Here is a 26,322-nt window from a genome sequence, read left to right as displayed (position 1 = left end):
TTTTTTTTTTTTTTTTAAGAAAAACGATAGATGACGCACAATCTCTTCACACTTGTTCGGCACAATCATTAAGTATACACAGCATCTTCTTTTTTTTCTTACTTGATTTCAGCTTGAAAATTGTATTCCCGTTTTTTTCCCTCGTTCTCTTTTTCTTTTATTTAATACGACGCCAGTACACCGGGCGGTGTCGGCACGACCACTGTGTGTTGCGGCACGACGGTAGGTGCTGGAGGCGCTAATGGATGTCCGACCAGGACTGCCGCCGCCGCCGGTATCGGTAGAACACTCGATTGCGGTATGGCCGACGGTGTACTAACTTGCGTCGGCGGTCCTTCGGTCGCATGCTTGCGCAAGTGCCGCAGCATGTTGCCTTTCTCGACGAAGGTCTTGCCGCAATCCGGGCAACTATGCGGCCGCTCGTCCGAGTGCGAACGCCGATGCGAGACTAAGTGTCCTTTGCACATGAAATCTTTGGGGCACAGGTCACAGCGGAACGGCCTTTCAGCGTTACTGCCCTTATTGTGTGAGCGCATATGGAAGAGCAGATTGCCCTTTAATGGGAAACTCTTTCCACATTCTGTGCACACAAATGGACGTTCACCGGTGTGGCAACGCATATGATTCACAAGATGTTCCTGTAACAGAAAATCAAGAGATATGAAAAAACTATTGCATTTTGCGATTTAAACAAATGAAAAGAGTATTTGTAGTTAAACTTTTAACAGCAAAATTATTTTTGTTTGAAATTAAAGTTACTTTTTTTAGTGTCTTGGTGACCGAATTGGAAAGGCGTTCTTGGTGGAAAGGTGTGTGCGGGAAATCTGGCCAAGGTGCCTTTTGCAATAGATTTTTTAAGTTTCATAGAGAAGTAGATTGGAAATTAAGTATTTCATATATATAAAATGCAAACCAAGCACGTAAATTTTCGATTTAAATGTGATAAGAATTTTTATCAATATTTAGTTGCAAATTTTCACGAGCTTTTAAATTGTTACTTTGTTTTTAGTTCTTTAATAGACTAAAAAATTAAAAATTTTTTTTAGTCAACTACTACAAATTCTGCCAACTACTTAAGATCTTGTCGCAATGAAACAATGATTTTACGAATTTTTTGCCAACGTACCTTCCTTGTGAACGGTTTGGAGCACACGTTGCAACAGTGCGAGGAATCTCCGGTATGTTGACGGAGATGATTATTTAGATGTTCTTTCCTAGTGAACGTCCTCTGGCAAAACTCACACCTATGTGGAGATTCGCCAGTGTGGATGCGCACATGATTCGTCAAATGCTCCTTACGAGTAAATGACTTGGAGCAGAAGTGACATCGGTGTGGCGATTCGCCTGTGTGTTGACGCACGTGATTGGTCAAATGTTCCTTCCGCGTGAAGGATTTGGTGCAATACTGGCACTTGTGCGGTGACTCACCCGTGTGCTGCCTGACGTGGTTCACCAGGTGATCCTTCCGCGTAAATGCTTTTGGACAATACGAGCAGCGGAAGGGTGTTTCTCCTGTACACATTTTACAAACGAAATTTTGCAATTTATTTGAAGAAACAAAACACGTTTCTGTCATTCAGAACTTAGTCGGAGTTATCCTGCACAAGGCGAGTTTTGCTTGATGTAACGCGCGAGGAAAACAAAAAAATACGACAATATCGAACAAACTTCGAGACAAAATTTCAATACTTTCTGAAAAACAATGCAATTTAAAATTTTCATTGTGTAAAAACCGAATGACTATCAAATGTAACAAACTATGTGTGTCGATTGGTCTCATTCGTTCTTTAGGGAAGTGTATTGAAAACTTGAGTTTAATACTTATTTTAATTATCACAAATTTGATTTCTTATAAATTACTTAATTATTGATTCATTTTTATTTCAGAGATAATGATATTGAATAAATTGCGCTGAAACTTACTTTTGCAGACACATTCGATATTGCCGTGTTCTTACGTTACATCGAAGGGAAAAGTCAGCTTTGTACAGTAATAAATTATACATAATATATATATATATCCTGATATACTCTTTACGTGTAATATATCGCAAGTTGTCTAACGTTGTGTATGTCACAAATATCGAAATAAATACTATCACACTACAAAAATTACTTTAAGCACAAAATTTTCTATTCGATCATTAAATAATCAAAACAACGTAATTGTTTTCTCAAATCTTGTATCTAATTGATTCGATTATTTTAGCGTTAAACTAAACGGAGCTCGAGACTTGTGCCATCTACGACAAATGAGATGAAAATGAACGTGTGACTGAATTTTTCATTTACAAGTCTCTCAAGCTAGTGAAAAGTCGACTTGTCATTTTTCGAAAAAAAAAAAAAAAAAAAAATGCAAATGATGATAACATTTAATAAATGCGAGGAATGCTGAAATACTGTTAATCAAAAGGTATGTTATGAGAGCGGTGTATTAGGCAGAACAAATGTTCCTAGAAGGGATTCAACGGTGGTTGGGGAAGTTGTTTGTGTAATGATCGAGGGTGTGGATCTCGAGTTGAAGCGCGCGAATGATGTGAAAGGACACCGATACGATGAGAGCGACTGAATAAAATTTTTTTTTTTTTTTTTTTATAACGAAACTAGACGATCCTTGTGTAAACAAAGCTCGATTCTCATGCAGAAATCTGATTTTTAACTAAATTACGTCACAGAGTACACAGAGTGTTCCACTTCTAAGCGAATCAATTGTTCGATTTGTTACAGGTCTCTTACGAGCAGAGAGACAATTAAAATGTTGAGACGCACGATAGTGTATGTTGCGAGCGACTGAAAAGACTAATATGACGAGCCAAGTGAATCCAAGTAGAAGTGAAACAGTCTGTAATGTAAGCCAGATTGAAATGTATGTATGACACCGGAAGCGTGTGAAGAGATGCTTGTCTCGACTCGCGTTCAAATCAAATCACTTACATAAAATGCACTTGTGTATATGAATGTTTATTTAATAAGATTAGCGAGATAAAACTCTCTCTTCCTATTGATTTCTTACTTCTATGAGAATAAAAAAAAAAAATAAATAAATAAAACAAAAACAGAAATAAAGGACTGATCGTATTTTCTCTCTTGCTGTAAAATTAACAATATACAAACAGACCACGAAAATATATAAACTACTCTTAATAGAAATATAAACGATTAGAAATATCGGTTGCCCGTGAAGTGAACATCTGCCAACCGCTCTCACCTGTGTGTTGGCGGATGTGGTTAACAAGGTGTTCCTTTCTGGTGAACGATTTGGAGCAGAAGCCGCATCGGTGTGGAGACTCACCCGTGTGCTGGCGAACGTGGTTCAGGAGATGCTCCTTTCGCGTGAACGTCTTCGAGCAGAAGTCGCAGCGGTGCGGCGTCTCGCCCGTGTGCCACATTATGTGGTTCGTGAAGTGCTCCTTCCTCGTAAATGACTTACCTGTGGTACAGCGGCGGCAAACAGAAAAACCGAGAACAGGCACATTTTCACGTTAGATTGGCAAACACATACATGTCGGACGAGTAAGTGGGAATTTTGCGCGTATAAGTGCGCGTACAGATCACGCGCGCATGGGACGATTCCATGATCCCGGAGAGTAGGGTTCAGAAATACACGCAATAAAAACATTTGTATAAAGAAACACATTTTTAAATAAATAAATATACTTTTGAACATGATCTCGGATAACTGCAGTTCGTTTAAATCAGTGGGTGAGCGAAGATACGCTTCGTTCGTCCTGCGCATAAAGAAGTCACAAGACAAATTTAGACACAGATGTAAAATTACGTGAAATTAAAATACAATTAAGTTGCGACAGTGATATGCGAAAAGATCAGCAATTTTGCGTTCTTACGTAATTTTTTGAAATTGTTGCGTTAGACAGTTTGTCAATATAAAATGTTTCTTTCTTTTTAAATGTCCCAAAAATATGTCACAAAGAAAATCGAATAAGGTCGCAGGAGAGTTTTTTTGTCACTGTCTGATAACAAAGTTGACGCGGTCAACGTGCGCTTGTATGTATACACGTGTCACGTGACATGTGTAGATGTTGGCGCGCATGCTTGTAATTCAGTTGTAGAACGAAATTACAAATTTTGAATTTGAGCGACGCGATTTTCCGCCTCACCCGACGCACAGTGCGCTCGCTGAAAATGCATTTACGTCACGTTTGCAACTAATTGCTCTTTCTCGCGACTGACACAATTTTTACACGCTAGAACACACACGTTGTAACGGAAATATCCGATTTGCGTCTCTCAACAAAAACTCGTGCTAACTGAGAGAGCGAACAAAATGAAAAGAATTATATTGTGAATGAAATTTGGAACGCGAATAAAAAAAAAAAAAACTGAACTTTTGAAACAGTGATGGTTAAACAGCAGAAAAACTGTTCAATCGTTACTGCGCTCTTATCGTCAGATAAAATCAACAAAATTGAATTCTCACGACAACGATAAAATCGTGTTTTATTCTCACTTCGCAGAAGGAAATATCGTGGGGGTGTTTTGCAGCGAAAGTTTAACAATCTCTGTCAAGCGAGACGACGACCAGAGGCAAAAGAAAGCCACCCTGGCGTCGTGGAAATTAATTCCGACATATCAGATATAAAATGGCACGTTAAAACACGATGTATTCGGGGAGTGAGGAGGGCCGGGGAGTGCGGCATGCAAGAAAGAACATGCGAGAGCGACAGGATAATGTAATCGGCGATTCGTGTTATTATACAAACCGCTCAAATTTACGAAATAGCAAGTCATGCCATCACAGTTCACGACCAGACGTTAGGTGAAAAATAAAAAGATCTCCTTTTGAAACGAGAGAGAGAGAGCCGGCCGGCGGCTGTGGTGGTTCGCGCGATTCCCGAGGACTGAAGAAGGAAGAAAGGGGTTCCCCGTCGTAGGAGGGCGGGTTAGGAGGGGTGCGAGCGGACGAGGGCAAGCGCACCGACACGATTCTCTAACATCAGAGGGGCGTCTCTTCGCTGTCTCTCTCTCTCTCTCTCTCTCTTCGCCTCCGCGAAGGAATGCGCACGACCGCGCTCCGCGAGAGAGCCGACCGGACGAGGGAAAGAGGGGTGGCGCGGGCCGGTCGCTAGCGATGCGCGATCAATTCTCGCGAATTTTATTTCATCGCCGCGAATATCCGGCGCGGTTGCGGCTGCAACGGCGGCTCGCCGCTGCCGTCGCCGCGCTCGCATACTGCATTCGGCGTAACTTTTTTTTCCTCTCTCTCTCGTTTGAACCGCATCGCGTTGCCGAACGAGACGCGCGATGCACACGCTTGATTTTATAGGTAGGGGAGAGAAAGAAAGAATGAGAGAAAGAGGGGAAGGGGTGGATAGAGAGAGAGAGAGAGAGAGGTGAGAGACATTTGTCAAATCTCATCGATCGCGCCTAAGCTCTGTGACTGTTTCCGCTCAAAGCGCAGAAATGCGTGACGCGACGAAATTGTGACTTTTTTGCAAGTTATTCTTTTTTTTTTATTGCAAAGCCCGTTCGATCTTTGGCTGGGAATAAACAATATGTGCTCTTCTCTAAATGCAAGTTTCTTTATCGATAAAGACCTTGGTCGAGCACATTGATGCGGGGGATAAATTTGCGGAAAAATTATACGTGGGAGAAGGGGCAAAACGAGTTACAAACAAAGCGTCTAAAGCTTACAATGCGTTCTCTGAGAAGTATACACACTGTAGCAAGTTTTGTACTACAATGCAACATAAAATTAAAAGGACAAGAATATACGTTGCGTTTCTATGAAATTAAAATGTAGAATAAAATTTAAATAGTTTCGTTACGCGCCAAACCTGTAATATATAAATTCACTTTTTAAAAATTCAGTATTTTTTTTTTTATTTTTTATTTTTACTCCTTGATTCTCTTCATCCTGTAGAAATATATATGTTTCATATAAATGTCAAATATTTTCAAGTATAAAAGTAAAAATAAAAGTACTTCTAAAAATGAGAACAGACTACGGATCACTTTATATCTGCGATAAAAATAAATATCGATCGCAAGATACGATTCTGTGATCAGAATTTTTATACATGTGAGTTACATTTTTTTTAATTATTACAGAAAGTAAGAGTTGATATAGAGCGTTACGTATCGTCGACTGGAATGTATAATTAAATATTTTACTTACCTTCTCAAAGCTTCAAATACGTGTCTCAGTAAATCCGCGAGATGACTTCGCGGTAACTCTTCGTAATAAAATATCTAGCGACTAATATTTTGCGACACGTTTGTCACAGCCGTGCTGTGAAATTTTACGACGAAATAATTCGCTCAGAAACTCAATCGATTGTTCAAAAGTTCGTGCACATTGCGAAAAATGATTGAACTGGCGTGTTGTAAAAAAATAAAAATAAAAATAAATTACTCGCGCGAGAAGTTACGCAGGCGGAATTGTTAAGTTTCTGGAATCGTCCCATTAAGAATATCGAAATTTGTTTTTACCGATAATTTACGCTGACAAACGTTTCTTTTTCGTACTCGAGATTATTCGGGCAAATAGATATTGTCGCGTTCGAGCGGACAGTAATAATAGAATGACGTAATAAAATGGCAGAATTTGTTTTTCACTCACCGCATATTTCGCAACGGAACGGCGTGTCGTTCGTGTGCGAACGCATATGATTAGCGAGATGTTCTTTGCGAGTATACTTTTTGCCACACGCTTGACAATGATGCGGAGTCTCTCCCGTGTGCCACATTACGTGATTCATAAAGTGTTCTTTGCGAGTGAAGCTCTTCTTGCAAATATCACATCGATGCGGAGTCTCGCCAGTGTGTTTGCGAACATGATTTACCATGTGTTCTTTTCGAGTAAACGTCTTGGAACAGTATTGGCATCTGCAACACAACAGCATCAAGATATTTCTTCTTCTTTCTAAAGTACAACAGAAAATACGAAAATCGTCGAAGAAACAGCATAACTCAACAATTTCGACCATTCGACAAAAAGTAAAAAAAAAAAAGCGCCATTACCAACCTCAGTTATACGTTTTTTCGAGCGAGATACATAAGCAAATAGTTTACCTATACGGTGTCTCGCCGGTGTGGCATCTCGTGTGATTATCCAAATGTTCCTTACGCGCGAAGCTTTTGCCACAGACCGTGCAGTTATACGGCTTGTCGGTGGAGTGTCTCTTCATGTGACGCTCCAGTGACGGCGCGTTTGCGAAAACATGGAAACAAACTGTGCAGGTGAACATAGATCCACCCAGGTGACACTTGCCGTGACGCGTCAGATCGCCCGAATTCGAGAACGCTTTACCACACACCTGAGATTGTGTTTGTCATGTCGTTTAATACAAAAAAATTTCAGAGACACAAGTTTGTACGTAAAAAATTCATTACATCTATGTACCTGACACGTGAACGGTTTGCGCTCGGTGTGATATCTGCGATGCACAATGAGTTGATAACGAAATTGGAAGATCTTCCCACATATTTCGCAAGCGTGACTACCAACCGACACCGGTGACGCGCTTGGGCCAGGCGTTGCCTCCCCGTCGCTCGATTTTATGTCAAATTTGTTGAGTTGAACTTGCTGCACGATCGGCGTGCCGTTCTGTATCGTGGTGACTGTTTGCGTAGGAACAGTGCTGCCGACCAAAGTCGTACCGGCTGCAATTTCACTTTGCAGCTTTCCGAACACCTCGTGATACGCCAGGAGTTGATTAATATCCTCGACATTCACCTGTCGAACGGAAACATTTATCGAAATTATTTTTCTCAATATGCTCAATATGTTATTCCAACATACTTGCAATGACTGCAACGATATCTTTTTCGTACCTTGTACATATTTTGTACCATTTCCACACCAAGAGTCTTCGCCAAATCTTGCTCGTTTCCCGCGCTGATTTTCACCACCGATCCGTCCGCCGTTCTCACATCCATCATATGTCCTCCTGGTTTCAAATCAGGAACTTGAAATCTGCAAATATATATTATTTTCATTTGTCTCAAAAACATATCGATAACAACAATTGAGAATTAGACGTGTTTGCACACGTACTGGGTCATATTCAGCTGTCGCAATTCCTTTTCTTTCTCAGGTTTTTCGGAATTGTTTTGACTTCCCCCTTCGGTAGTGGAATTTCCGCTGATGTTGACCCCGATCTGTTGTTGCTGTTGCTGCTGCTGCTGTTGTTGCTGCTGCTGTTGCTGCATCAAGCTCTGCTGAAGATCCTGCGGCGGTTGTAACTGTAGATCGCATTGAACTTGACAGTGAACCTGATTGTCGCTACAACGCTCAGTGGTGCAACTGCCGCCCTCGTCCTTGACTTTGTTGTCGTCTCGCTGTGCCGTCTGATTGTGCGCGGACGGTCCATTGTTCTGAGCGTTCTGATGATTTTGCATCTGGTGATGAGACTGCTGTTGCTGCTGCTGCTGCGACTGTTGTTGTTGTTGCTGCTGGTGCAGCTGCTGCTGTGCTTGCGCCTGCATTTGCTGTTGCATTTGTGCATGTGCAGCCTGCAGATGACTAACACTCGCCGGTATGTGTGCGCCGTCTAAATTCAAACCGGGAAGAGATACGGGAATCTGTCAAATAAAAGATACATAATTGTACACAGATGTATAAATGTACATAAATATATAATATTTATGCACACGCACACACATACACACACATATATGTATCTTCTGATTCGTCACGCTTGATTAAAAATCAAGAATTTCGAATAAAAAGTTTATACAAAGTTACAATATTGTCAATTTTTTCTTAATAAAATTGTATAAATTTTTCCCGCTAATTGTTTTAAATATACATAATCGTCAATCCGCAAAATTTAATCTGCACCTATGCAAAACATAAGTAATAAATAAAAAGGATAATTTTATAAAAAAAATCGTCTCCAGAAAATGATAATAAATTACATAAAACAAAATATAAATTTATCAAACTATAAAAAAACAAAAATATAATAAAAGTGTCGATGCTTTTCGTCTATTTGCCGTTACAGCTGTGTGCCGCCTACGCATAACCATGAAAAATAACGCGGCTTTCCTGCAAAAGCGTAACTTTACTCCAAAATCGGAGTATTTTGTAAAGCATTCAAATTGTCATTACACAGTAACACGTGCCGCTACGCATTAACAAACCTGTGGATTTGACTGCAGAGAACTGTGATGGCTGCTGCTGCTAACTGAAGGCTGATGATGATGATGCGCGGCTGTTGATTGTTGCTGATGATGCGAGCTGGAAGTCAACGCCATTTCCTGGTTGAGTGAAGAGGCTGGCTCTTTGGAGGAAGATGCTTCCCCACCTCCACCACTCCTATGCGAGGAGTGGTAGACCGAGACCTGAGGTAGCGGTCCGGGAAACAGATTGGTGAGGACCCAATACTTAGCTACCGAGGAGGCTAACGCTACGGCAGTACCTACACGCAGGTCCGCGGATGAATGGGGAATACTCCCTACATTGCCAAGACTCGCGGTCGCAGTAGCCAAACCACCTGGGTATGAAGGACGACCACTTTGACCCGCGTTTACATCCTACCGATATACATTCAAACATTTGTACAACATTGATAGGGCATGCAGCGGCATGCACCAGGCTGAAATCCAATCAACAAATGCGCCACTTTTCATATGTCTCTCTCTCCCTCCCTCTCTCTCTTTCTCCTTCTCTCTCTCACACTCTTTCTCTCTTTCTCTCTCTCTCTCTCTCTCTCTAGTGTGATCTCTGTAGTACATCCAAGAAAGATACTGTGGATTCGTTCGTGAAGACTTGTGCTATCAGATACAAGTATATGTTTCTGTATCGTGTGTACAATGTGTGCGTGTGTGCATTAAGAAAAACAAACGCTTTGTACATTCACCTGTGTCAAGCCATACAAACTAAATTTGTAAATGGCTACTTCTGCTTTCAAGCTTACATACGGACATATGCAACTTGTTAGAACATTATGTTAAGATATATATATTATATACTAAACTGAGAACAAGAGATAAGCAAAGTTAGAGTTACAAGAATAGACAAGTCCAAGCATAAGCCGTCATCATATAAAATGATATGTGCTACAAGCATTTCTAAAACTAAAACCTACAAATTACCTACACAACTCTCTAAGTGATGTTTTTTACCAAATAATATGCGATATAGAGAACACAAATAAGGATCTATAATTAATATTTAATACAAATGTAATAATATTGCACACAGATATAAATTCAGAACAATATTGACCACTTTTATACGTATGTATTAAATTATACATATATACATGTATATTTTAATTGAAATTACGAATTTAATCACAACAGAACAAAAATCTCTTACAGTAAACTGAAAACAAAAAATAAATTTGTAACAATTAACAAAGTTCGTTATCAATATTTCGATATGGAAACAGCACAGTACATCTGTGTAATTTATTATTTGCGCATTTGTAGTTTGGTATATAGCCTGTTTCGCAACTGGAAAGTGTCTCACCTCTTGTTGTGCCTGCGTGGTCGCTGGCAATGCATGCTGTTCACTATTCATCTTCGTTCACTGAAGGATATCAGTTAATTGTGTCTGACACTTCATTTCTCATCCTGCAAAAAAAAAAAAAAAAATATATTGCAACAATTATTTGTCACACAATATCTCTCGTTACATTGTCAAACATCTGACACAGAAACTAAACTAACTTACTTTTACTCACAGATTGTGTGACAATTACAATAAAATTTGTAACAAGTTTGCAAAGTTTTTTTTTTTTTTTGTTGTTGTGTAATATCGATTTGCAAAATATCCCCGACTGCGCGTATCACATCGCGAGTACGCACACACACATATTATCGAATAAGATATTTAAAACGCGACTGTCGATGTGTTCGCGCGTAATCGCAAACATACGCGAGAGAATGGGATGTCGCGACTCGCGACTTTGTCTTCCGTAGAACCGCGCGACCAACAATATGCGACGATTGTTGCGCCATTGAGGGCCGTCTGATTGGCGAAACGCACCATCGTCCTCGTTTAACCTCGAAAAATCAGCCGTGCCACGAATGCGACAAAATGACTCGTGCGTAATCGCGCCCGAGTGCGCGTAAACAACAGGCGAGCAGGCGCTCTGAGAACACAAGGAAAGCGCTGCTCATAATGATGACGACGATGACGATGATAATAATTAAGACAATGCGAGCGAGATAAATAACGTAGCGCGTACGATTTAAGTTTTAACCTCGCGCGGTAATAATCTCTCGCAAAGGCTCTCTTGTTCGCTCGCGAGCGGGAAAAGGGTGAGTCATCCTCGATGCGCGATGTGGCGCGGCGACGAAAGCTCTCGGTTCGTTTCGGTCGCGCAAACCGTTTGCTCGATCGTTTTCACGATCGTTACGTAGCGCGGCGCGACGACCGAGGTCCGTAGACAAAAACAATTAATCAAGAGAAGAGAAATTTACGCGGCGTTTGAAAGCGCGAAACTTGAAAACGAGGGAGAAAAACCTCGATGGCGCGAAACAGTCGCGACGAAGGAACGAACGAGAGCGTGCCAACAGAGCGCGAGCGACCATTCATCAGCATCCGCGGTGGTCGTCGCCTCGGTATCGTCGCCAAGTGCCCGTCGTCGAGCACCATGCTTTGTTGACAATCGCGTCATTCTCGTCTGGCACGCTCGCTCGCTCGCTCGCTCACTTGCTTGCTTGCTCGCTCGTTCGTTCGTTCGTTCGTTCGCTCTTTCATGTATGCAGAGAGCAACGGGGACAAGGGAGCCAACAAGATGGACGTGCTACGCGGATTCGGGGCGAGGGGGAAACGGACGCGCGGTATGGCGCAGAGCGGCGCGCCGCGGCGCAGTGCGACTCGACTCCGACTCCCGAGGGTTGAAATACAGGTAGAAACAGGTAAATTAGAACTCACGTGGTGCGCGGTGCCGTCGGCGGTTCTCGCATCTCGTTGTCCGTCGGCTCCGTGGCCGCCTCCTCCTCGTCTCCTTTGCCGCACGCACACACGTACATATACGGGGAGACGCGCGCTCGTCCCGACGAACGGGAAGGAGCGGGGACAGGCAGGGAGGGAGGGAAAGCGACGGAGGGGGCTCCGCGCAGCTTGCTTCTCTTCGACACCGCCCCGCCTAGCCGCGCTCTTTTCGGCCTCTCTCGACGTCTCACCTCGCCAAAAGTGCCCACAAGCAAATCGCCGATAATGGCCACGCGCCCTCTCTAACCGTCTTTTCAATAGCCGCGACGGGCAGCCCGACCGAGGCAAAACGTGGAACGACCGTTCTTGGCCGCGCCGGACTCCGGGCCCCGCGACAATTTCACAGAAACTTCACCGGCGGGACCTACGTGCTCGCGGTTAACAGAAAATACGACGACTGTCATGGCGGCCCCTCGCCCACCCCGCCGCAGGAACTTACGCGCGCAGGGCATCGCCAGGGCCGATCGTCACGAGATCGGATGTTCGGGCGTTTTTCGCCCGGCGATCCGATCGACGATGTCGAAAAATGAATTCTCAGCCCTATCTCGCGACGAAATCTCGTCGGCACGTTCGCATTTACGCAAAATAAACGCCGTGATTCGCTCTTGTTTCTCTCACGGAGATGCGCGCGCAGCCAGCAGGCGCACGCGCGTCTCGTCCATTTCCGGTAGCGGGAAAAATGCGCAATTACGAACGTACGTAAGGTGGACCGCGCGCCGCGCCATCTAAGTGATTATTCGCTAAACGATCTATTTAGGGCTTGTGTTCACGACGAAGCTAGAAATCGATGGGTGCGTTCAGACAACTCAACAGTTGCACAAGATAGGTTGAGAGATAATGGGTGCGTTCAGACGACTCAACGGTTGAGAAATCATCACTTATGATAGGACTATTCTTCAGAATCTGCTGCGGTTCCAAAAGTACGATCCAATCAGAAGTGATTATCTCTCAACCGTTGTGCAACTGCTGAGTTGTCTGAACACACCCATTAGGTGCGTTCAGACAAATCAACGGTTGAGAGATCATCACTTAAGATAGGACTATTCTTCAAAATCTGCTGCGGTTCCAAAAGTACGATCCAATCAGAAGTGATTATCTCTCAACCGTTGTGCGACTGTTGAGTTGTCTGAACGCACCTAATCACTTCTGATTGGATCGTACTTTTGGAACCGCTGCAGATTTTCAAGAATAGTCCTATCATAAGTGATGATCTCTCAACCGTTGATTTGTCTGAACGCACCTAATGGGTGTGTTCAGACAACTCAGCAGTTGCACAACGGTTGAGAGATAATCACTTCTGATTGGATCGTACTTTTGGAACCGCAGCAGATTTTCAAGAATAGTCCTATCATAAGTGATGATCTCTCAACCGTTGTTGTCTGAACGCACCCGATGATGGTGTTCAAAAATTCTACACCGCTGGCCAATTTTCATTGGCGTCTCGATAAATTCTTGCTATACACATAGATATGTGACCATTTGTCATCTGATTGCAGTAGGATTTGAATTTCGCTTGTATATGTTGTGTGAAAAAAAAATAGTGTGTAATATAATACGCACAGTTAACAAGTAAATTATTTTTAACATTGTTAAGATTTGTCAAACATGAGCATTGTTGTCTCGAATTTTTAGTTTTCGACGAGCAGATTTGACTTCTAACCTACTTACAGATTTGTCTCGGAAGGAACATAAACAATTGTCACCATCTAGCCAAGTTCGGAGAAAAAAAATGAGTAAGAACAAATACGTTGAATTGGCAACAGTAGGCACTAATTACGCAATGCGTATGAATCGCCTGAGCAATCGAATCTTCGGGGAAGTGGTCAGACCGACTAATTTGAAATCGATGAAAGTCGTTAAACTGTTCAGTGAGAAACCGATAAACAAACGACCTGAGATTGTCGAATATTATCCGAGATTTAAGGAAACGGAAACACTGATGAAACATTTGCGTAATTATGGATTGTACAGAGACGAGCATCAAGATTTCAAAGAGGAATACGATCGTCTGAGAGCTCTGCGTGGTAAAACGAAATGGATACCACCTCCCTTCAGAAATAAACAAAATAAAGAATAGAGAACAACAAATCTGACTTACTTTGTATTCGGACGCCAATGCAATGTTTCTTTGAGGATGTTGCTTCAGTCAAACAAATATATTATTACATAACTATGTAATAACACACATAGCAAAAAAGATGGAGCATTATGTGTTTTATTTATATCAGAGTTAAATAGAAAAATAAGTTAAACATTTGTTTTCTTATTGAATCTTCCATCTTTGCTCTATTTTGTAGCTGTGTTATGAATGTTTGTTACTTTATTGTGGAATGATTATTTATATTTGATAAAATATCACAACAGTTTTATATAAATGTACACAATTATAAGCGAGTCTTCTAAAAACAAATATAAAAAGAATTTATTATATATAAAGTTAATATATCATTGCTATAATAAACATGGCACATTATATATATATATCTCAAGTTTGTAATAATATGTATATGTACATACACAGAAGTCTGTTGAACGACGAAGGTTTCAGTTTTATAACTCGTCCTTATTCTGTGACTCATCTATTGTATTTTCTTTACCACTTGCTGTTTTCTTTTTTCTTTTCTTCTTTTCAAGATTTCCAGTATCGCCTTTTTCGTGCAGACAAGAATCATTTTCTCCTTTCAACGCACGCTCTGAACACAAGTATCTGTAGTTCAAACAGCAAAAATTATTTTCATCTTGTAAATGATATACTTGAAACAATCATCACACATATACATGCATGTATGTGAATAGATACCTAATTAAAGGAATTTTTCCCTGGTGATTGTGATACCAGTTTTCAATATCACCTTCGTGATTCTCCAACAAATTTTCGCACTGCGTTTTTAGAGTCGTAATTTCCACAGACGGTTTGTCCCAAAGTTCGTATGGAATGCCCAATTCTACTTTGACTCCCTTATCTCTGCAATTGTATATTAATTAATTTACAGAAAATATTAATATCAATTTTGACAATTGTAATATTACAGTAAGATCTTACTTAAGATTATGGAGTGTTCTGAAGGTTTGACTCATGCCTTTCGCAAATCTTGTACTATCTGTACGCTCTTTATGTATGTTGTATTCCAATATCTTTTCACAAACATTTTCCATTGATTCTAACAGACGTAATTCTCTGAAAAAAGAACATTCCACAAGTTAGAATAACCATGTGCCATATATTATTACATAATTGTTTTACAATAATATTTGCTTACGATTTTCTATACTCTTTCTTCTTCTTTGGTGCAATATCGTCTACTGAATATCCAATCTCTAATACATCACGAGTTTTTCCGGTTTCGTCTAATCTAGCTTCAAGTTCCACCGCTAGAACTTTGCATACTGTAATGTAAAATTATTGTTACATTCTTCACTTAATGTAATCTCGTATTTGTTTCACATTTATGGAAGAAATAAAACAATGTTTTCGTAATAAATTAACTATGTGATATTGTAAATTCGCTATATAGTTTGTTATTCACTATGTATTGTTATTTAGACAAAAAATATATTGCTCTCCAAAAGTAAACAATAAAATCACCTTCACATTTATTCGCATACTTAACACCATGTTCTTCCTCAAGATTATTACCGATGACAGAACATGCGAACAATAACAAGTTCAATAAAATCGCACGACCCGCAAGCATATTTTCTTAAATTATATAACAAAATATAAGGAAAATGTTAACCGGCGAGCCATAAAAATTACTGAAATTTTGCAAAAATGTTGATGTGACCTATACGTCACGTAAAAACATTGCCGGCGATAAGCTCAAGTTTACACATTGTTACTCATCATCGAGGCACGTATGAAAATTAAATTGGTTTGATGCGATTAGACCCTATACGAAAGGTTAGTTTCTAAACGCCAGTCTGACAAAGTGTCCAATCAATCTATATTAAAAAGAAAAAGATAGACTGTGAACTAGTGTAGCCAAAGTATGGAAAAAGAACAGACCTAATGTTAAACGGGTTTACAACGTTCATGTCGCATTGGTCGATTTGACGTACGTGACCATTTGCGATTGGACAATGTGGACGCAGCCTGCGCTCCCGTTCGTCGCGAGTGCCAAATGGAACTTATTAGTCGCACCCATTAGAACGCACCCATTGGGTGCGTTCAGACAACTCAACAGTTGCACAACGGTTGAGAGATAATCACTTCTGATTGGATTATACTTTTGGAACCGCTGCAGATTTTGAAGAATAGAATCCTATCATAAGTGATGATCTCTCAACCGTTGAGTTCTCTGAACGCACCTAATTTGTTTGGTGAACAACGCGCAATAATTTTAAAAAGACGGTAAATTTCTTCCATTATTTATAAATAATTTCATATTTTGTATATATAATGTACGATGCACATAATAAAAACACAATTTCTGTTAAAATCAACATTCGGTTGGTGTGTATAAACCCGAACAAAACAGAAAACGAATATTTCAAACTTATTTTTCCTTGCTATTATTATTTGTACAGGTCGTACACGCTATCATCACATGTTTCCGAACGTGTATGTCGATTCCTATTGGCGTGTTGAATCGAAAACAATGACAGAAAAACTAAATCTGCTCCTGCTTAAGAAGACGTTTACCGCGACCACGTCGGTTGTCGGACATCGGTCGTCGAAGTATATACTTCGCTTGATCTATAACTACATCTCGTCATGAGATAAACGTGAAATATTGAAGTATCCTGTGACCTCAATAAAGACTGTGCGCGTTACATTTTAAGACAAACTGAAGTAAAGAACTGAAAAACATTAGTTTTTATCTTTTTAGTAAATCCTTTTGTGAAGACTGCGTCGTCAAAAAGGTAAAAGAGTTGTATGTATATTAATGAAAATTCCGAAGGTGCGCAATTAAGATACAGCACATTACTGTTAAGACAAAACAAATACATTATCATTCTATAAAACAATAAGGAAGTAAAAATAATAGAAACTATAAAATACATACAAGCTTTGTCCAGACTTTTTCTATAGACTTGCGAAATGTAGCAAATTGTTCATTTTTTTCACATTTAAAATATAAAAATTTGCTTTCTGTTCGACAGTGCTTATTGCTCTCAAAATGGTTTCTTCAGCTTTGCTTCATTTTGGTCTTGCATTCATCTTTCTGTGTAAGTATATAAAAACAAAAAAAAACTGTAACAAAACAACCATAAATATAATCCACAAAAAACGTAAAATTATATAAATTATAAAACATATCCATATAATCTTCAATGAAATGTGGAATTGAACAATGTTTCGATAACATTTATATTAAACTTAATTTAGTAATACAAGCCACAGATTCTTCGACACGGCTTGAACTTTATTTATTTAAATTTCACATCGCGTCTTTTTTTTCAACAGACGTGACGCCATGTCATAACACTTATTACAGAGATTTGAATTTGGAAATACCAAAGATAGAGGCCAGACAAACACCGTTTCGGGTAAACCAAAGAAAATTAAATTTTTCTTTCTAATGGAATAAAATATCTTGCGTCGCAGATCTCTATAAATTTTGCACGAGTTTTAATTTTAACATTCAGAAATTGAATAGTTTATATTCGTATTAGATAAGAAGTACCAATTAGATAATTAATTAATTTTAAAGCCATTTTCAAACACAAATTTAAGAGATTGTGACTTACAGATTCTTTTTGAAAATTCGAAGACTCGCAGGCTTTTCTGCGGCGGAACTCTAATTAATAATAATTTCGTTCTTACCGCTGCTGAATGCTTCGTACAGTAAGTGTGACTTTTTAATCAAAATAGATATTTGTAAAAGAGAATAGTTCGAACAGTGTAAAAGAAAACTATAATACGTATGTCAATATAATGTATATCTGTAATTACAGCCGACATTTTCACGATGTAAATGCATATACTGTCGTTATGAATTTAGATAAGGATGATCTTACTGTCAATGTACGCAAGATTACGAAAATATATATACACAATCTGTACAATGTTCAGTATCCGTGGCGTCACGACATCGCATTAGTCAAAGTAAACTATTCGTAGAGCAATTAAAACAATTTTTTTTTTCTTCGAATATTTCTTTAACTCATAGTTACTGTTTTGTTTCTTTTCTCAGTTAGGGGTGTATATTCTCCCAGCCAACCTTATGACTAATTTTGTACCCTGGAGTCGTACGAGTTCTTTGCCTCAAAGAGGAGTAGACCAATATTTGAGACAAACACCCTTACTGTTAAAACTTTCCGGATATGGAATAATATCTGTAAGTACAAGAAAAGAGCAATTTTGTAAAATGAGCGATATACTATTACGTCATTTAATATGAGGTAACTTCATGTCCTTTCACATTTATAGGAAACCAGGCTACCAGGATCCTTCTTGTTGAGAGCATCTTATACTTATATAGTCACGTGGGAAAGTTGCGAAAGTTTGTACCACCAAATTCAGTTCCAAATTTCCGACTCACATATCTGCGCATATGATCCACTCAGATACGAGATACTTCGCACCGTAAGTAATAACAATAACAACTAGTTAAACTCGCATGTGTTTCCAATTTACTCTGTCTCTGCATGAAATTGTGTATATTATACACAGAGTGTTAGCTCTTGGTAAAACCAAGCACATATGAAATGAAGAAAACTATAAAATAAATTTCAAATTGTGTAAAAATATTAATTATAACAACGATAAAGTAAACAAATGAATGAAAAACTGTCAGATACGGTGACAAAAAATTAATTTATCATTTTATGAATTCTTTGAACATTACTTTAGAAACCTGATCAGTTTATGTATACGCGAATTGGTTTTTCATGTTTATTTTAACATAGAAAATATTTTTTCTTGTTTTTCAGAGCGACGTGGGCAGTGCTTTGATTTATAATGAAAACGTAACTGTCGGAATTGCATTAAGCTCAAACGGAGGAAACGTACGTCTATCAACCTACTATCCGATATTGTTTACCAATGTAGCTTACTATCATGACTGGATCGAAATGATACTCAGTAGAACTAACGACTAACACTATGATACACAGTGAATTGAGGAAAATAATATTGGAGACGAAAACATTATGATTGTTACATTCTTAGATTCAGTACAGCACTCTCAACAATATTTCCACGATATCTTATATACGATATAACTGTTATCATCAGAAGCTTCTGTTGCATAAAATAGGTTTTAACAGAAAGTAATCTATTAATAGAAACAAAGTACACGATATTAGATTTAAAAAAAGTAATAATTATTTTTTTAGTGTATCTTATATACAGACATGTACTATGTAAAAAAAAATATTCCGTTGCTGTATTGTTAGAAGAATGTAATTGATACGTTACACAGTTGCGTATTAATATTGACTTGTAAATCATTATGTCTTCAAAATTTAATGACTTTTCCTACAGCTTTTAAATTATTAACAATTACTGCCAAATACTTAGAATGTTACATTTTGTAATTAAAAAAAATACATAATTTGTACATAGTTACAGATGGTAATTTGTTATGTATATACAATGAAATATACTTTTTTGATCACAAGTCTTAATTTTTTTTTTGCAAATATCCCTTGATCTCTAGAAATTTATGAAATATAATATTTCATAGCGTAGTCGTAATGTGAAGATGCGTTATGCGTTTATGTTGTTAAAAAAATTCTTTACTTATTACTTTCTCTTTGTCTTACTTTAAAAAAATATATATGTAGAAAATAATATCTACAGAACAAATAATTTGTCATTCTCTATCATTTTTTATAGATATTCTTTGCCTCGAGTATTCCCGTAGACATTCCCGACAAATCTGTATCGATGTCGTTTTATTTCGAGGCGAATTACGGATTGCCAAGCGAATGGAATTCCACTTACTACTATTACGACGGAAGTTATTTCGAAAAACGAAGTCTCAGTCGTCAACTGATATACAGCTTGTTCACAAACAAACTGGAAAGATAACAAAACTGTGATTAAAACCACACACACGTAAATATATTCTCTACCAACACGTATGTATTTCGAAACCTCACTTCTAATTACACGTGTGATTGTTAAGCTCAAAATATACGCTCGTAAATAATGACATTGGTGCGTTTTACAACAGTCTGGGCTATCCTGAACAAGATTGTTTGTTGAAAGTAATTTGTCAAGCTGCAAAATATGCTTTAAGCGAAAACGGTGTGCTTGGGGATATTCTCAAAATCATATTCACGTAAGTATTGTAATAAAAAGTATATTTGAAAGTTTTGATGTAAAGAGAAATAAAGAGAGATGTCGATATAAATTACAATCAACGAACAAATAATGTAAAACAATTAAATTTGCATTGCAGACCTTTCACGTCGAGAAGCGAGGAGCTTCCGAATGAGATGACGCAAGCTGAGCACGAGCAACTTTGCGATCAACGTTACGAAAACTGTTCTCTGAATCCTTTAGATTTAATAATAAATAATAATAATAATAAGTCATTACGTCGATTATTAAAAATCTACACAAAATTCGACACAATATTCGATAAGTATTGAAAATAAAAGACTTGCACATAATATTTCGTCCGTTATTTATATTTATTTATTTCTTTCTTTCTTTATTTGTTTATTTTTTTATTTATTTATTACCTGCCTTTCTCTCTTTATTTTATTTTACACGCTAATAAATAATCAAGCGAACAAGAGCACAAGATTTACGCGCAATAGTCTTGGTCGTTGGAAACTATGGNACGCNNAAAACGAGCTGAAATCGAGCGAAGGTANCAGGGAAGTATGTCTAGCGAGTAGGTATACGCGCCAGCTCCTGGGCGTATACCTTCTCGTATACATATAGCGCGCTTGACTCCACCCCGCGCGCCATTACGGAGCACGCGGGGTGGGGTCAAGCGGCCATTATAGGCGCTCGCGTTTCAGCCAATCACCGCGCGACTCACGGCGCGCGGAGGCGATGGGGGAACGCGTAGCCTCGCCCACTGATACCTCTCGCGTTACCTCTTCGCACAACATGTATTCCTGATACTTTCCTGATATTTTCGAGGCTCTCGGACGACGCGCAACTCACCTTACCCGCTCAATTCTCTTGCTATTTCTTTCTCTCTTGCTTAATTCTCTTACATTCTTTCAATAATTTGTCAATCTTTAAACAATAATTTGTAAATTTATTATAAATATACGTATGTATATAAAACATACTATTTATTATTAAGGATTAATAGATGTATGTATGTACAACGTACATGTAAAAATAAACAGTTATGATAATAATGTAAGTAATCAATTGTGATGCATATAAATTTATGAATTATATATGCGATATAACTTATAAATTATATATGCGTAATTATATGTATATGCGATATGACTTATAANTTATACATGCGTAACAATAAAACGTATAAGTAATTATCATATTTTGTATATTGAGAAACAATAGAAAAAGGAACAATAAATTAGATTGAGTTTGCAATGTGTTTTCCAGCATCAAGGATTTTATATTATTCTGTTATTATTACATAATATTGAAAATGTTTCCATTATTTTAATTTGTTTGAGAGTCCCGGGCACACATACTGTATCAATTTATAACAGAAGTTTATATACAAATACATAAACTTTATATATCTTTTTGATAAATATATATTACATATATATTTATTTTATTTTTATTAAATATCCTTGTGTCTATAAAATGTTACCATTAATGATTAAACTTTTGCAAGTATAACTTCAAATATAACACAAATGACACACAACTTAATATATAAAAACCTAAACAAATATCTTTTACAAATTATTCTAATTATAAACTTAAAGCAAATTATAGATAGAAAAGCTATACATTTTATCACCTGCAAAATATATAACACAAAGAAAATTACGTATTTGTGTTACTACCGGGAATTTTTTCTTGGCTGTCGATACACTTTAAACATGTGCACTTAAAAAATATGTGCACGTAACAATTCAGCCTTTAATTATTTCAATTCGATAAAATCTTACGTATATAACATATAAATTGAAACGTTAGTAACCATTCTCACAATCAGTCTCTTTTTTTAACTTTATTAGTCACTCTATTAGTCTCCGTAAACATTTTGTGCTAAAATAAATTGGTAAATGTTTAGCCAATTGAAGTTTTACATAAAGAAAGTGACCATTTAAACTCGTGCACATAGCACAGAATAGAACCGCACGCTGTGGACATAGTGCACCGACATGTCGCTCGTGGACTGGCTGCGTAGTTCCAATGTGTACCACCCGTGGACATGCGCTAGTTTAAAGGGCGGAAAAGTGATTACACATTTTCTTATGGACCTGGCCGCTCTCAGGCTTCTCTCTGTTAATATGTTGCAAAGTTTTTATTCCGTTGGAATACCTATTGCGCATTGGTCAATTAGTCGAATTATCGAATACGACTGGTTATTTCCGTAAGATCTACGATTTTCATTGTCAAAACCCGGTCTGCGATCACGAGATTGTTGCAATTGCCAAGTGGAACCCACTTGCAATAAAACAGATGATTACACGGTTAACCCTGTCACTGTAGCACGCGCCGGACAAAGCTGTCTATCGACATTCCCGCAAATCGATGTGAGACCATCGTGAAAGAATTTTTTCAAGTATCACCATGGGGATACTGGAGAAGATCTCGGAAATTGAGAAAGAAATTGCACGAACGCAGAAAAATAAAGGTGAGTACGTTGCAATCGTAACGTCATGTTTCTTAACCTGTCCATTTAAATTAGCCTTCCACATCGTGTGCTTCTGAATAAAAAAAAAAAAACTGAAATCTAACATCGCGACACATTGTATTTGTAAAATTCAATATTGCAGCTACCGAATATCATTTGGGTCTGTTGAAAGCTAAACTCGCTAAGTACAGGTCTCAGCTTTTGGAACCGTCAAAGAAGTCGGAAAAGGGTGAAGGTTTTGACGTACTGAAATCGGGAGACGCGAGAGTTGCATTAATTGGTTTTCCATCAGTTGGCAAATCTACTTTACTCAGCACTTTGACAGCTACAGAGTCGGAAGCTGCGTCGTACGAGTTCACTACTCTGACATGTATACCCGGGGTTATCGACTACAAAGGCGCTAGCATACAATTGCTGGATCTGCCTGGTATAATTGAAGGAGCAGCACAGGTGAACAAACTGAAAATACAAGTTGAAAACTGGTACACAATAGTTGTGTTGAAATATTACTATATTGAAGATACCTATGTACCGTTTTAGGGAAAAGGACGAGGTAGACAAGTCATATCGGTTGCTCGAACAGCTGATCTGGTTCTCATGATGTTGGACGCAACCAAGCAAGACGTCCAACGACAACTCCTAGAAAGAGAATTGGAATCGGTTGGGATTAGACTCAACAAGAAGAAGCCAAACATATATTTCAAGGTGAAGAAAGGCGGCGGTGTTGCTTTCAATTCTACGTGTCCTTTGACAAAAGTAGATGAGAAACTAGTTCAAATGATTCTACACGAGTATAAAATTTTCAATGCTGAGGTGCTCTTTCGTGAGGATTGCGGGGCGGACGAATTGATTGACGTCATCAACGCAAACCGAGTATACTTACCATGTTTGTATGTATATAATAAAATAGATCAAATATCGATAGAAGAAGTCGACCGGATCGCTAGGCAACCCAACAGTGTTGTAGTTAGGTAAAAGAATATATACGTTTTGTAAAGTATGTGTGAATCTCTTTTTCTCACAGGCAAAAAGATTTGGTGTCTTCCATTTATATACTAACTGTGGTTCTCTCTTTGTTAGTTGTAATATGAAGTTGAATCTTGATTTCCTGCTGGAGATATTATGGGAATATTTATCTCTAATAAGGGTTTACACAAAAAAGCCCGGACAACCACCTGACTTCGTACAAGGTTTGATATTGAGGAAGGGGGTGACAGTAGAACACGTATGTCACGCGATTCATCGAACGCTTGCTCAACAATTCAAATACGCTCTTGTGTGGGTAAGTACCGAACATTCATGACGCGCACCGACGCATACGCATTACACTTTAGATAATTTAGTTGACTGTTAGAGACTGTTACCGATATCACATGTGAATTATTTGTTTTATTCAGGGCACAAGTACTAAATATTCACCTCAAAGAGTAGGACTGCAGCATGTGATGCACGATGAGGATGTCATACAAATAATGAAAAAATAAATTCTCTCCTAACGCTCGTAAAAATCGATGAGAAAACGTGGATAGCAATATAGGCCTTATTTAGCCTTCTATACACTATACACACACACACACACATAAAACACGTGTACACATACAGAATGTATAAATAAAAGAAGAACAGAAAATTACAAAGTAAACAAAATTCTATGGTATTAAGATGGATGTAATGCGTTTGAATTGCATATTTTAAGAAGCTTGTGACCTGCAGACAACTTGTTTAAATAAACTTTGTAAAAACAAATAGTTTTACTTGTTTATTCGCTTGATATCAGGAAAGTGTGTGTGAATTAAAATTAAGAAGTTCGATGGATAAATAAATTCCTCGCGAGTGAAGATCATTCGGTTTCTAACGGAACTGAAATTTGTAACTTGACCGAAGAGTCGATGAAAGTTTTGAATGTAAATTGTTTTCGCGTGATTAAAAAAGAAAAAAGAAAAACTTTGTATGGTTTTGATAAAATAAAATATTGAATTTTATATAAAAACAAAAAACAGTGGATTGTATTTTATGTTTGAAAACCCTCCGATACGTGTCTCACGTGTGCGCACGTGTTCCAAGCTCTTTCGGTTCTGTAAAAAAAAAAACAAGACATTTACTTCAACCTGAAGATCAATATCTTTCTGAGGAATCTGTAATCGCGCTGTGTGCTTTTATGCGGTGATAATGATTTCGATAACGATATTGTATAACAATTGGTGAACGCCAATGTTGCATAATCCGGAAGTGTATGCTATTGTGTCCTTGCTCGGTGTCGTTTTTCCGGTCGGCGAATTTGAGGACAAGTGCGATTCGAACGCGCTGTTCGTCCCATTCGTTGCCCTCACGCGATTCAAATGAATAATGAATGACGTTCCCGCAGCACGACGGATACCGCAAAGAATGCGCGTGGATCTCACTGGCGCATATATTATTGTAACGTCGTTTCGTTCGTTTCTTCGGTTTGAACACCTTCTCTCTTTCTTTCTCTCTTTCTCACGCCTATTCCGTTCTCCTCGACTACCGAGCGCGCGTATACGAAAATGCGTTCGCTACTCGCGCGAAGACACACATCCTGATTACTAATTCACGTAGCCGCGGACTACTTCCCCGCCTCGTTGTGACACCAAATCCCATATTCCGGTCAGAATGGAGAGTCAGCGAGCCCCCTTCCGACGCGGCGAGCTCGATGATCCACGCAAGCGAGCGATTCGCACCGGATCTTATACACACAGATTGTCTCGCCGCACTGCTGTCTGGAAATATTTCGTTTCTCGATAGCGCAGAATTTCACGATAAATTTGAATTTTTGCGACATGCTTTCGCCTAAGCGTGAAGTTCCGTCGTCGATTTCTAGTGGCGCGGGACATTTCACGGAAATCGAGCGAACGAGATCGCACAAATCGACGCGATCTTTATCTATCCGGTCTGATTTTCTTTCCGACTACCTTTTTGTAACGTGCGGTAACAAATTACGCGTGTAAATGTAACCAGCTTTTGCCCCGCTGGTTTTTTTGTTTTTTCGTCTATCAAAAACGAGGTCCCGGAAGATCTGGTCACTTTGAGTTTTGTTTGCCGAAAATGCTGTCGAACAGACAGAAAGAATTTGAATATTTCTTTGCGAGAGAGATAGAGAGAGAGAGAAATTTGTTTAAATGTTTTCGCAGGAGAGAATGCGGATTGACCGCGTGGAAGAGCCCCGGTTTTGTGATCGAGCACAGGAATTTTTTGCAACTTGTCCCAGGTCGCGCCGAAAAGCTTTGTACCGCACACATGGAACGTCTTTATTACGTTCATTAATAGATAACGAGAGAGAGTGCGCGTTCTATTTCTATTGTTCGATGATAAGTGAGATATGGATCTATAAAAGTCAAGCGAGATAATAGAAACGCGATTACACACGACTGACGTGTGCATCTGCCGAATCAACGGTAATGGATGTCCGATTAACTCACGATCGGATTAATCGCGTCTCGGTGGGTCACGCGCGTCAATTAGTTGCGAGTCAATTTCTAAACTTTTTCGTTACGACTGTACCATCTGTACACCGAGGCTATTCATTAATTATCTCGTCTCTATTCTCATTTCTAATCGCCGAGATCTCCAATGAATCTAGCGCTAAAACAGTTTGTTGTCACAAATTAATCCACTACGTGGGATCTGACATATTTGCACTTACATTTGCACCGACCACAAGGTTCTTTCACGCGGTCAACGCGGATGTGCGAA

The 26,322-nt window shown here is 38.8% G+C and overlaps 5 protein-coding genes across 12 annotated transcripts; 3 read left to right on the top strand and 2 right to left on the bottom strand.

Moving 5' to 3' along the window:
* On the bottom strand, positions 1–12,255 carry LOC109858421 (zinc finger protein 271-like). Of its 7 annotated transcripts, none has more exons than XM_020435655.1 (11): positions 11,852–12,255; positions 10,439–10,542; positions 9,106–9,498; positions 8,018–8,544; positions 7,795–7,936; positions 7,364–7,696; positions 7,033–7,277; positions 6,581–6,846; positions 3,293–3,430; positions 1,127–1,512; positions 1–638 (listed from the first exon to the last, which is right to left on the bottom strand). In XM_020435655.1, exons 2-11 carry the CDS (start codon positions 10,487–10,489, stop codon positions 162–164), a joined length of 2,958 nt encoding a protein of 985 aa, XP_020291244.1. In that variant the 5' UTR covers positions 10,490–10,542; positions 11,852–12,255; the 3' UTR covers positions 1–161. The 7 variants fall into 7 exon arrangements, with proteins under 7 accessions (XP_020291244.1, XP_020291242.1, XP_020291245.1 ...); XM_020435653.1 differs by having other exon boundaries at positions 3,209–3,430; positions 11,852–12,254; XM_020435656.1 differs by having other exon boundaries at positions 3,209–3,430; positions 9,106–9,306; positions 11,852–12,254.
* Positions 12,256–13,371: 1,116 nt separating this feature from the next.
* Positions 13,372–14,304, top strand: LOC109858417 (28S ribosomal protein S33, mitochondrial). Its single transcript, XM_020435628.1, has 2 exons — positions 13,372–13,480; positions 13,582–14,304. The coding sequence occupies exon 2, from the start codon at positions 13,641–13,643 to the stop codon at positions 13,986–13,988; it is 348 nt and encodes a 115-aa protein (XP_020291217.1). The 5' UTR covers positions 13,372–13,480; positions 13,582–13,640; the 3' UTR covers positions 13,989–14,304.
* A 124-nt stretch (positions 14,305–14,428) lies between these two features.
* LOC109858416 (protein canopy 4) lies at positions 14,429–15,804 on the bottom strand. Its single transcript, XM_020435627.1, has 5 exons — positions 15,498–15,804; positions 15,172–15,298; positions 14,955–15,089; positions 14,712–14,876; positions 14,429–14,618 (listed from the first exon to the last, which is right to left on the bottom strand). Exons 1-5 carry the CDS (start codon positions 15,604–15,606, stop codon positions 14,462–14,464), a joined length of 693 nt encoding a protein of 230 aa, XP_020291216.1. The 5' UTR covers positions 15,607–15,804; the 3' UTR covers positions 14,429–14,461.
* A 737-nt stretch (positions 15,805–16,541) lies between these two features.
* On the top strand, positions 16,542–20,461 carry LOC109858419 (brachyurin-like). 2 transcript variants are annotated; one of them, XM_020435631.1, is made up of 11 exons: positions 16,542–16,774; positions 17,015–17,080; positions 17,319–17,401; positions 17,605–17,699; positions 17,810–17,960; positions 18,049–18,192; positions 18,285–18,440; positions 18,788–18,862; positions 19,695–19,916; positions 20,035–20,142; positions 20,263–20,461. In XM_020435631.1, the coding sequence occupies exons 2-9, from the start codon at positions 17,032–17,034 to the stop codon at positions 19,887–19,889; spliced, it is 948 nt and encodes a 315-aa protein (XP_020291220.1). In that variant the 5' UTR covers positions 16,542–16,774; positions 17,015–17,031; the 3' UTR covers positions 19,890–19,916; positions 20,035–20,142; positions 20,263–20,461. The 2 variants fall into 2 exon arrangements, with proteins under 2 accessions (XP_020291220.1, XP_020291221.1); XM_020435632.1 differs by having other exon boundaries at positions 19,695–19,939.
* A 1,834-nt stretch (positions 20,462–22,295) lies between these two features.
* LOC109858435 (developmentally-regulated GTP-binding protein 2) lies at positions 22,296–24,567 on the top strand. Its single transcript, XM_020435683.1, has 5 exons — positions 22,296–22,611; positions 22,754–23,061; positions 23,152–23,582; positions 23,692–23,893; positions 24,009–24,567. Exons 1-5 carry the CDS (start codon positions 22,548–22,550, stop codon positions 24,093–24,095), a joined length of 1,092 nt encoding a protein of 363 aa, XP_020291272.1. The 5' UTR covers positions 22,296–22,547; the 3' UTR covers positions 24,096–24,567.
* The last annotated feature ends 1,755 nt before the right edge of the window (positions 24,568–26,322 follow it).

The sequence above is a fragment of the Pseudomyrmex gracilis genome, unplaced genomic scaffold (genome assembly GCF_002006095.1).
Source record: "Pseudomyrmex gracilis isolate BER0280 unplaced genomic scaffold, ASM200609v1 scaffold_203, whole genome shotgun sequence".
Taxonomy (NCBI): Eukaryota; Metazoa; Arthropoda; class Insecta; order Hymenoptera; family Formicidae; genus Pseudomyrmex; species Pseudomyrmex gracilis.
This window is presented reverse-complemented; position numbering and strand designations above follow the sequence as displayed.